The sequence below is a fragment of the Lampetra fluviatilis genome, chromosome 1 (assembly GCF_964198595.1).
Source record: "Lampetra fluviatilis chromosome 1, kcLamFluv1.1, whole genome shotgun sequence".
NCBI classification, from domain to species: domain Eukaryota; kingdom Metazoa; phylum Chordata; class Hyperoartia; order Petromyzontiformes; family Petromyzontidae; genus Lampetra; species Lampetra fluviatilis.
Genome location: NC_136275.1, coordinates 31,085,508 through 31,097,633, shown reverse-complemented (window position 1 = coordinate 31,097,633; position 12,126 = coordinate 31,085,508). Strand labels below are relative to the sequence as shown.

General features: G+C 43.2%; 1 protein-coding gene across 1 annotated transcript in view; it reads left to right on the top strand.

The window, feature by feature from the left end:
- LOC144938510 (uncharacterized) overlaps positions 1-1,859 on the top strand; it is a 71,490-nt gene extending 69,631 nt beyond the window's left edge. The window contains exon 4 of the mRNA XM_078866652.1: positions 1,694-1,859. Coding sequence (XP_078722778.1) covers positions 1,694-1,859 — 166 coding nt within the window. The remainder of the gene's footprint in view (positions 1-1,693) is intronic.
- Positions 1,860-12,126: the final 10,267 nt, after the last annotated feature.

The window sequence follows — 12,126 nt, the reverse complement described above, 5'->3', positions numbered from 1 at the left end:
CGAGTAACCGCGAGTGACTATGTATACTTGGGTAGTTAGACGACTCTATTCTGAGACAACGTAGCTTCTAGTCTCAAGACAACTCACAGACGATGGAGACGACCCGATCCAAGGCGACGACGACATCGTCCCACGCCAACAGCCCCCAGCTCCGCCTCGCGCTGCCTCTTATCTTCGCCCGATGCGGCCACGCCCCCATTCTAGAACTCTCCTCGCCCACCTGCCTCTGTCAATCACCGCCGTAGTTACCCTTCCCCCGCCATTGGACCCCGTGCTCCCCCTCCCTCACGTGACGCTGTCAACTCTCGTCCAATCATCATTCATCATGGGCACGGCCATTAATAACCATGGTCCCGGGGACCCAGACTGTCCCGCTATCGCTCCGCACTGTCTTTACAAATGTGCACACAAGGACAACACAATACACATTGTGTCATAGGAAATGTTTTCTCTTGATAAATATAACACCAGGTTTTAATTCCGAAATAAAATGCACTCTATAACAAAGGTTTAATAATGACATAGTAGATAGACAGTCCTTGGTTTGTTCAGCAGGATCAATTCAGATATCACTCACCACTGATCTCTGCCACAGTGCGCGTGCTACTGCACCACCAGCCCCTCAGCGGAGCGTTCTTTGCCGAGTGTAAACCTTTCTCGGGCTATTTCTCCTGACCAAAATTGATGATGAGGAATTCAAAAGTGACCTCTTCTTCATTCTGCGTGGAACATGAAGAAAGCGCATTGCATAAGGCAAGGCCGTAGCCATGGAGTCAACATTGGGGGGGACCAAAAATCTCAATTTGAAAACGAATTTCCTGCCTAAAATATTACAAAATTTACTAACACATAGGATGGACTTTTATTTATTTTTTACAATAATGTCTAATAGGGTATTTTATTGCATTGCTTTGTTTTTTTTTATTGTTTTACCTTTTCTTGTTTCATTGTATGTATTGGCAGAGGTTAGGGATTAATAAAGTACAACCATAACCACAATCATATAAACATACATCTATTTTATAGCAATATATTGGGGGGGGGGGGACATTTTGAGCATATTTCAATATTGGGGGGGATGTGTCCCCCTCAATATATATTATAAATACGGACTTGGCATAAGGGGACATCCGCACGCCTCTGCAGGCAGTGCCCTCCTCGTGTTCACGCATCGCTCGGCACACCCTCGTGGCCTCTTCATAGCTGACGGAGGGGGCCCGTTGGCTGGTGCCGGGCATTCTGGCGAAAGGAAGAAAGAAAAAAGAAAATAGCCCCACGTGCAGTCGTGCGGTCACACTGTGGCGTTGATGTGAGCAAGGGGGCTCGCACACACTGCCCAACAATTTCTTGTTTCCTGTTCGCGACCAGCCACACTGAAGAATAGTGCGTGCATCCCTCGCTCACGGCACCTCCGATTAACGTGGTTGGCTACGTATGGTGCAAAAGAAGTTCACCGTACATGCATACAGCATCATCGTCGCCAGTGTCTGCAAGCGGTCATTTGCCTCGTGTGTATTTTGTGCACATGGCTGCGTCCTTGAGCAGTCGTGTGTGAGTGTGTATGTGTGTGTTGCGTGTCTTTGTGTGGCTGTACACATGCTTGTGTGCGCGCGTGCCAATGTGTGTGTGCGCTTGTTTCATCTCGCGACTATTGTTGAATTGTTACGTTTCATTCCCATTTGTGAAACGATAGACGATCGAGCGGGCTGGACGTGGCAGGCCGAGCAGAGGGGAGCGCCTGGCAGGATGTCTTCATGCTCCTCCGCCAGCGGAACTCTCTCGTAACGCCGCAAGGGGCGGCAGCAGCAGCAGCGGGGGTCTCACCCCAGGCCAACACCATGGCAGCAGCTACTCAGTGAGTGTTTTTTTTTGATGAGAGGGCCTCCGAATATACATGACCTGTCTTGCTGATCAAACTCCACCAGACATGTCCGGCTGTAGGAATAACGAAACTTCTTGAAGCGACCGCACCGTAAGGAAAATTGCACAGCCATACATGGTTCCATGTTGATGCATGTTTGTGTCCTAATTTACCTCTCAATCGTGATGTGGGTGCCGAGGTGGAAAGTTGTTAGCTCCCTCGCCTGGCGCACAAGAGGTTGTGGCTTCATATGACACCATCCGAGATGTGGGTCTTGCGTATGTGGCCCGCCCTGAATTTCTAGAAAATGAAATCAATGGACTGGGACGCGCACACATGATCAATGAGCTTCCTCTCCACTTCCTCCACTTCGGCGTGCTAACAACCTTGGCACTTTAGATGCAATGGGATTGATCGCGTCAGTTGGGTTTCCATGACTCGATCCCATTGACGTGTGCACGTCCTGCGGTGCCCTGTTGGAGGAAAGTGCCCGAGGTATCGCAGTGCATTTCTGTAAAACTTCTTAAGCTGCTCTGGGCGGGATATCTGGCATGGAAGTGATATATCAGCCTCATGTAACTGGTCTGCAAAGGCCAACAGAGGGAAAAGGTGCCGTGTTGTATTTGGATTTAGACGGCCCGTGTGAATCTGTTTGTCCTGTAATTATATTTCAGAGCAAGGTAAATAAGAAGCATTTGATTGGAAATATTTGTAAAGATTTTGCATAAACAATGTTGAAGGAGAGAAATACCAAATTGAAATTATTCCCTTTAACTAATTGCTCCTATACCACTCAACAAAACAAATAACTTTAGACATTTAGCTTTCAAGTTGAAACTGTAGCAATTATTCACGTAAATCATATACTTAACTAAAATATATAAACCCATTTCCAATTAAACATTATTCAAGTAGAGGTTTTGCTTTTCACCAAAAATATAATTTCGTTTCATCACAATAAATCTGCAAGCATAATAACCTGTCAGCAGAGAGTTCACTTAATTTAACAATAAAGTTTTGATGCATGAGTGGTATTTGCATTCAATTCGCTCTGGTTAGGACTTGTCGACAACATTTTTTCAAGATTGATAAGTAAATGTTCGGGGCCAGAAAGGTGGAATTTGCAGCAAATCGCGTAAGGGATTTAATCAGGGCCCATGCTTCGTCCTGCTTGGCTCCATGTGGACTTATACCCACTCGTGAGATTGCTCTGCCAATCTTCGTCCCACTTCTTTCCTACCGAACCCAATGGGGATCTTGACAGCTTTTGGGGAACTGCTCATGGTCAGAAAGGCAGCACTCGTATTTGTTGTTATGAATGTCGTCGTTCTCAAATGTTCACAGCTAAAAGGTGCTGGGGTGCACATGACCATCCCTGCATTTCCTGCCAATGCTTATGACTGTACTTACAAAGGATATTTGTTTTCGTATTGCAATGTCATTGCTGGTTATAATTAGACAAACCTTTGAACCTTATACCTAAGAGCGCGTTCGGATGCACAGTTATATACCCCGTGAATATTTTAGCCGTTGTGCTTGGAAATATCGTCACATGCTTGCCATGGTCATTGACAACGAATTGCCCATCGTGTTCCTCGGTTTACGAATGTATGCCGAATATATATTTTACACTTACACAGGTGAAGTCCTAGCTAGTGGTAAATTGATGAGGAACAAGTTAAGGATCTAATCACTCCGTGCCAATCAATACAACCCGGGCATGTTGTGGTCTCTATCTGCCCCTCTCTTATGCGGACAGCTCCATGGCTGAAGCTCCCCTCCCATCAAATTCCACTCCTCCCCCTTCGCCTCGCACATTACACTGTGTACCAGGGCTCTCGAGCCATTCCTATGGAAATATGAACGCACATCGTTCGATGACACTGCTGCGTCGGCAGTGGTACGGAAGCACAGACAGCAAAGGACTTGAACACATTCGTCAGTAACACTGCCTTGAAGGGAAAAATAATACATGACACGTGATATTTTCGGAAATGGCTTTTTTTCATAGCATAGCACGTGAAATACATTTATGAAGAAGGGATATTTCCTTAAACAACAATTCTTGGAAATATTTGATTTTATTGGTGAAAGTGAGAGGCTTTCTTGGTTTTACTATTTAAGGAAAGATAGTTGTGGTGATTTTCCCCTGCAATCTATCGATTTTGGTCACATTTGGACAGGAGATTAAAAAATCATCATCATAAACTAATTATCATCATCTTCTTGGTTCTTTCGGTAAAGTCACGTAGAAGGGAAGTAATAAAATAATAAAAATAAAACATAATAAAACAATTCTCACGACGTTTCGGCCACAACGCAAGTAGCCGTCCTCAGGCGAAGAATGAAACACCACCAAGCTTGGAGCGTATATTTAAGCTGGGTTAGAGGGGGGGAGGTGGGAAGAAGAGCGCCTAGACAAAATAATTTGCATATCAAAAGGAATTCAGCATATGGAAAATGCGTAGGAGGTGGGCGGGGGGGGGTTCCAAATCAATACTATGCCCGTGCATTATGCAGGATTAGCAGCATCAAAGGGGGGGGGGAGGGGGGTAGCATTTACAAAGGAAAGGAATGTTAATAGTATGTAGCTGCAGTTACTAAACAACCACGTAAAAAAAAACTAAAGTAAAAACTGCATAACAAACTAAAGTATAAACTACATAGCATCATCAGTGTACTTACTATACTCTACAATAAGCTGAGTTACTAACAGTAAGTAATATATAAAAAATTCTACGTTGTAAAAAATTATATAATATGCTTCCATCTAAACTTTATTCTCTTACATCACACGCGTCTATACCGTACTATATACTGCCATAGACAAACCCAACATTAAATTACATACTGTATTGCTATAAACCACCCTATACCTTATAGATTTTAATATAACACTATGTATTATTCGACCCACCCTAATGTGTATCGAAATGGTTTATTACGTCCTTCCAGTGATTGCTAAGCCAGAATCCATCTTCTCGGTTAAAATTGTCTCTGTGTTTGTATATGTGGATCGCCTCATGAACGAATCTCTCATGATAGCCAGATGGCTTGCAGAGAACCTCTGTCTTGGAGAAGTCCACATTAGGGTGGGTAGAATAATACATAGTGTTATATTAAAATGTATAATAATATAATAGGGTGGTTTATAGCAATACAGTATGTAATTTAATGTTGGGTTTGTCTATGGCAGTATATAGTACGGTATAGACGCGTGTGATGTAAGAGAATAAAGTTTAGATGGAAGCATATTATATAATTTTTTACAACGTAGAATTTTTTATGTATTACTTACTGTTAGTAACTCAGCTTATTGTAGAGTATAGTAAGTACACTGATGATGCTATGTAGTTTATACTTTAGTTTGTTATGCAGTTTTTACTTTAGTTTTTTTTTACGTGGTTGTTTAGTAACTGCAGCTACATACTATTAACATTCCTTTCCTTTGTTAATGCTACCCCCCTCCCTCCCCCTTTGATGCTGCTAATCCTGCATAATGCACGGGCATAGTATTGATTTGGAACCCCCCCCCCGCCCACCTCCTACGCATTTTCCATATGCTGAATTCCTCTTGATATGCAAATTATTTTGTCTAGGCGCTCTTCTTCCCACCTCCCCCCCTCTAACCCAGCTTAAATATACGCTCCAAGCTTGGTGGTGTTTCATTCTTCGCCTGAGGACGGCTACTTGCGTTGTGGCCGAAACGTCGTGAGAATTGTTTTATTATGTTTTATTTTTATTATTTTATTACTTCCCTTCTACGTGACTTTACCGAAAGAACCAAGAAGATGAATCCCTGCAGTCACGAAAGCTTTAAATCGAAATTTAATTATCATCAGTTACAATCAGTCCACTGCTGGATGAAAGCCTCCCCCAAACCATTGCCAACTCCCACACTTTTGTGATGTAACGATTCACGCAGCAGCTACACGCGAGAGATGATTCCATCACTCCGTCTCTTGGCTGAACGGCTACTTTGATGCGTTCGGTATTTCTTCGTGGCCACTCTGTCAGAATCAGAATCTTTATTTAACCTGGAGAAATCCGATGAGCCGTGAGGCTCTTTTTCTCCAATAGGGGTAGCTCAGAAAGCTGCATCATTCTTGGGCACCACCCATCGTCCTTTCTAGCGACATGCCCTTCCCAAGCCCGCTTACTGATCTTTGATTCGAATAAAGTCTTTAATGTGTGTACACCCTCTCATTCATTCATTCGTTAAATTTCCCTCCCTCTTGCCGCTGCCTGCACATGATTTAATAATAAGACGTATAAATAGATGCCGGACAACAGAATCTCCCACGGTGTGGTTTGATGGCATTGGACTTGGCTTTGTAGGATGGCCATGAAGTCCATTGTGAGAATATTGTATCGGCCTGCTGCAGTGCCGGCCTCAGAGAAACTAGACCATTTTCAAAGGACACATGGTGGGAGATGGTGGGAGAGGGCGAGAGAGAGAGGGAGAGAGTTCCATTTCACAGACTTCCCCTCGCCTGCACCACTACATAGCTGAACACAGAAACACTTTTAATCGTCCGTTACCGCGAGTGTTTCTCCTATAACGAGCTCCACAAAGAGAAAAAAAACCCCACACACACGTGTGGTAGAATGTTCACTTGTATCATAATTAATATACTGCTCATTGAAGGACTGCTCTGTATGCGAGCAGATTGTTAACCTGAATGTGTAAATCTATATGCCTTATGCTTGTAGGTATGTAGAATGTGTATGCGCAATTACACAAGAATGCAAGTGTATATATTTACTGGTGTTCATTGCCAGTAGAACAAATGCGTTTGTTCACATATATATAGTTTTTCAATACATCAATAGCTTTGTCATTAACGCACAAGAAGCTGTATGCACTTTATTATGAATCGGCCATTTAATTATTTGTACTTTTTGAATCGCTTTATCGAGTGGCATTTTTACGCTTTGTGGTAAACTCATTTCGGTTGATAATTACAAGTTGCACTCATGCAGAGAAAAATGGACATATTACATGTGATTGCAATGTTCCACATTGAGTATATGTGTTGCATTAATTTACCCTGACGAACTGTACATGGTCAAGGATAGCGATGGAGTCGTGGCCAAGGAATGGAACGCATTTGAGAGGACGTCGATCGGAGAGACAGAATGATGACAACAGATTATGTGCAGGTGCTAAGTGGACCGTTACATCGCATTGGGGTAGCGGTAGTGTAGTGGTTAGCGCTACGCTGCACTACGAACCCGACCACCCGAGTTCAATTCCCGCTCACGCCCAACACCGGTGACGAATATCCGAAACTGGGCCTGGGCCTCCCCGAGGTCGACTCAGCCTAAAAATGAGTGCCTGGTGCCATGTGTAAAACATCGCCTCTGGGGAGACAAAGGTGGCCGGGCATTGTGCTGGCCACCCCACCTCCTCGTATGCCGTGACGGCCTTCATAGGTGCTACTCGCTAACAGCACTTGCCCCAACAGTTTGTTAGGGCTAAAGAGGGGATCTTTGTGTTTGTCTTGTTACATCGCAGAACCCGCAAGAGATGGTGATGGCTGGGGGTGGGTGGTGTGTGGGCATCATCCAGCAGAATGATCATGGCTGATTTTGGTAATGATGATGATGATACTTTATACAGTTCGATTGACTTGGAACATCGGCCCATGCTGGCCGATGCCACGGCATGTGTTTATTTAGTATGAGATGCCGGATACAATGATCAAGAATGAATCCAAACGACAAGGATATCCTCAGGTTTGTTGGAATCTACGTCTCTTCTCTCCACCCTCGCCTCGGTCGATCGCAACTTTCCTTTGGCAATGGTCGTGGGTTAGGTTAGCAGCACTGTTTGGGTATGCTGCCATAGAAAAAGGTCAAATGTTAATTAATAATTACGGGTAGAGCAGAACGTTAAGAGGGCAGAAGGACGAGAAGGTTGTGTAATTAATCAGTTACCGAGTTTCACCGGAAGTACGCACACAGAAGCGTTCTTTGTAAAAAAACAAATCAATCTGCCCACAGCATTCAAGACACAAAGAGAGATGAATATGAAAGACCCCGTGTTGTCTTTTAACTTCATTTGTTCCCATTTCACATTTAGAAGTGGGAGCATAGTGCCGAAACAATATCCCCCGTGTGTTTTGTTTGTCAAATGGCAGTATTCAAGCGCTTGTGTAGAACACAACTTTGGCTATGTCACTCATGATAGTTGTTTTGTACATGCTGAGCTCCAGGTCAATGTAACCTGTCCTTTGCATCATTTTCTTCATCACCGTTGTTTCTTTGTTATTTCAGTTGAGACGTCATGTGGCCTTTCTCAGTCCATTGCAGCCTTAAAAAATAATAGATGTTCTCGTCAAAGAAGAGTTGCCTCGTGCCCACGTAAGAGAGCACTATGGTTTGGATTGTCCCGGTTTTCATCAATGTGCCCTGGCCCCCCTTGATTTATTATCACACGCTGCCGGTTGGTGTTTAAGAAGTCGTGTGTTGGCATTTGTCAACCAGTGTTCCCCTAAATGCTGCGGTGCTGCTGCGTTTTGTGTGGCAAGAGATTTGCGCCATGCCTTGAGGCTGTTTTTGAGAAGTCAGTTTATGCACACAAACACTGCGGGGAGAAGTTCTGCTCGCGAGCACCTAGTGAAGGCCAATGTGGCACACGAGGGGGTCTTGTGGCTAGCACCACGCGTGGCCGCCTCTGTCTCCTCAATGGTAATGTTCACTCATTTAATGCTGAGTGGACCTAGGGGGATGCCCAGAACTGGTTCAGGTAATCGCCACTGATGTTGGTTGTGAGCAGAAAACTCACTCGGTGCGCTAACCACTACCCTAATTCACATGCACGCACGCACAAGCACCCACGTGCACACACGCCCTTACGTGCGCATCAGTAATTACAAGCTTTAACTTTATTTCAGTTCGAGAGAAAAAAACATCTCTTGTACAAAAACATCTCTTGTACAATACAATACAATGCATTTAACATTACATTACGTAATGTAAAATATACAATACATTTTACATTACATTACGTAATGTAAAATGCATTACGTAATGTAAAATGCATTGTACAAGAGATGCATTACGCTTGTAATGCAATTGCATTTGAGTAAAAATAGCCAAGGGTTTTATTTTTAGTCAACATTGTTATGGTGTCTGACTCGCTGAACTTGAACGTCACTCTCATCGTTTCAGAGGATTAATAGACGTCGGGCACATTTGTGTTCCTGGGAATATTGTCGCAGAGCAGCACATTATTGATGCGATTAAAGTTCTTATATACAATCTGAATCGTCTCCTAAAATATTGTCCACTAATGCGTGCATTAAAATAGTCCATTATTCATGTTCGTTATGAGATCCTAGACATATAATTCAAATAGAAAAGTGCAGATAATATATGAAACAAATTGGCGGGTGTTACCGTAATCACACAAAGAACGTTCGTCAGTAGAAGACGATGGGATTTCAGGTTTCACTTTTTTTTTAGGCTTTAGTTTATTTTAACGTTTCCTGTATTGACTGAAAAAGCCAATCCTGGAATGATAGAGCCTGCTGTTGGGTAGTACAGAATAAATAATTAAATGTACTTATTTGAAAACTTTATTTAATTTAAACAACTTAATTAGTCGGAGCATTTTAAACATTTCAGAAAAATAATAATTTTAGTTTGTGCGGTAATACATCACTAATTACCATGATATCAAATGACCTTGGAGTTATGATTTTGTTATCAAAATATTAATGGGATGTAACGGTAGCACGGTGGCATCTATAAACAGAATGCAGTGATCCGAGTTTGATTTCCGGTCGCAGTTAACATACGTGGTGAAGTACGTTCAAACAACCCCAACGACTGGCAATGGCATCGGAAGGCCTTCATCCAGTCGTGGGATTGAGAGGGAGTTGTAAATGATGGCGAATTAATGAAAATTTAAACACGCTCATTCACACGAACACCGAGATGCCCTGTACGGTCATACAGGCTGTTGGTGCAAGTGATGTTAACAAGGAACGGTAAATATGAGGTCAAGACGTCGCACGAGTGGTTATATATACACACACGCGATGCTAGATACGCATTTAATGTTGAGTTGACCTAGGGGAGGCTCGGACTGGTCCAGATGAATACCGCTAAGTTTAGCTATGACCAGGAATGGAACGCATGAAGTCAGGTTCACAGCACTTCGCGCTAACCACTACCTTACCACTCCTCCCACTCATTTATGGACACCACCCACATGTGCATTCACACACTTGTGTACAAGTGCATTTCCGTTGACCTTGATCATTGGTTTTTTGACCTGAAAGGCAATTGCAGGTGAACTAATGCGGTTCAGGACCTGCAAATCAATCACACGTTCAAGGGATGGTTATTTCACCGAGATGCTGATGGGCATATTATTACACGTTGACAATCGCCCTGAATGTGGAAGTGTATTTACTAATCTAGAGTGGTGTAAATATAAATATAGTTATCAATTATAACACGTAACCTATGTTTTCGTGATACTCGTATTTCCCATTTTATAAACAAAAATTGTGTGTTCCCAAGGGTTGAGTCCTTACAGAAATGTATTTAGTATTTCCAGAATCCTATTTGTCATGGTTGAATTGGCTGTCAAAACTAGTGAAGGGTGAGTTGCAATAGCTGATTCTCAGCAGTAGGAAGTGTTCTCAGCTGCTATTATGCGGCACATTGAAGGCATATGCAACTAATCACGACAGTATGAGAGAATAATTTCCAAAAATGCGCTAAGAAAATGAAGGCGTGAATTTTTACGGATTAAAGATTAACTAGATTTGCTCAATCATTGGTCATTATAATGTTCAATGAACAATTAGAGAGATACGATTGTAGATATCTGTCAAAGGGACACAATTGGGAAAACAAAGTAGAATGTCAGACAGCTTTTGAAAGTGACCCACAATCAAAATGATAAAATTAAGACGCAGCCACGCACAGGTCGGAGTGCCTAAATAGGAAGACGTTTCACCAATGTGCACTACCTGATATGGCATATGGATAAGAAATATGAACATTTAACAAAGAAAGTGTAACAAAAACTGAAAAGTATGCAAAGAAGCATGCAGAGGTGCAGCATCACAATTGCATTGAGAGACGGGAAGAGGAACACATAGATTATACTATTGGCAGAACTTTAAAAAAAAGTAAGTGGGCTGGTGCAGGACACACGCCTCTCGGAAGGACGATCACCAGTGGTCAAGACAAACAGCTGGGTGGGGCAGCCAAGAGATAGAACGCATGTCAGAGAACGTCCTCCAAGGAGATGGAACACTCATTCAAGCTCGTGCGCGGCTGCTTGGTGGCTAGTTACATCTGGCTGGGTCACGTAGCCCGCATGCCCAGCCCCACCGCATGCCTAAGTAGCTTATATTTGGCACGGACTAGAGAAGAGACGGAGTGATGTGGTACAAGATGATGTAGAGCTGAGTGGACTTTCAGATGACTGGTACCAGCAGTGTCAAGATCGGCCTCTGCGTAGGAGGCTCATGAAGGATGCTACTGGGCAGTTGGAGGCAGTCGCTATCCAGCAACAACGAGCGGAGCGCCGGGCAGCTAAAGCACAGCGAGTTGGCACAGTAGGGGGCACAGGTGGTTCATCGGTCAGTCATCGGTCAGTCATTTCAGTCAGTCGACCCATGGCACCTGCTGGGTCTGCCCCGTGACCTCCCGCCAGCGGCGTTCCACACTTCACGTTGCCTTAAAGTGCACTTAGCCTGGCACAAGCGCTGTGGTGACGTCACTGTCACCAAGTGGCGAATGGGGGTTGTTGTTAAATCTCGGGATCACAAGAGACGGCGTTGGCTTGCGGAGGCTTTCATCCAGCAGTGGATTGATGGTAATTGTAATGATGATAACAACAAAATTATTGATGGCTGTGTACACACAATGGATGCGGTTACTGAGCAGGCTGCTGCAATAATGACCTTTCATAGAACAGAATGAGACATCTGGCTGAGAAACGAGGGCAGTGCTTGTTTTCTTGCGAAGATTAAATAATTGTTCTCCGTGGACATTATTTTAAAAGTGTTCTTTCAGAACTCTTCATTGTGTGACCACACGTTCCTGTGCATACATGTGTACATAACATATATAATTTACATTTAGGAATGGTGGTTACCAATCTTTTCACACAAAAAAATACTTTAGATAAATTAGAGATGAGAACGTGTGATTTTTTTTAATGTTGGGCTTTTATTACATACATCAAATATTTAATAGAATAGTATAACATTATTTATTATATATTTGTATGAAAT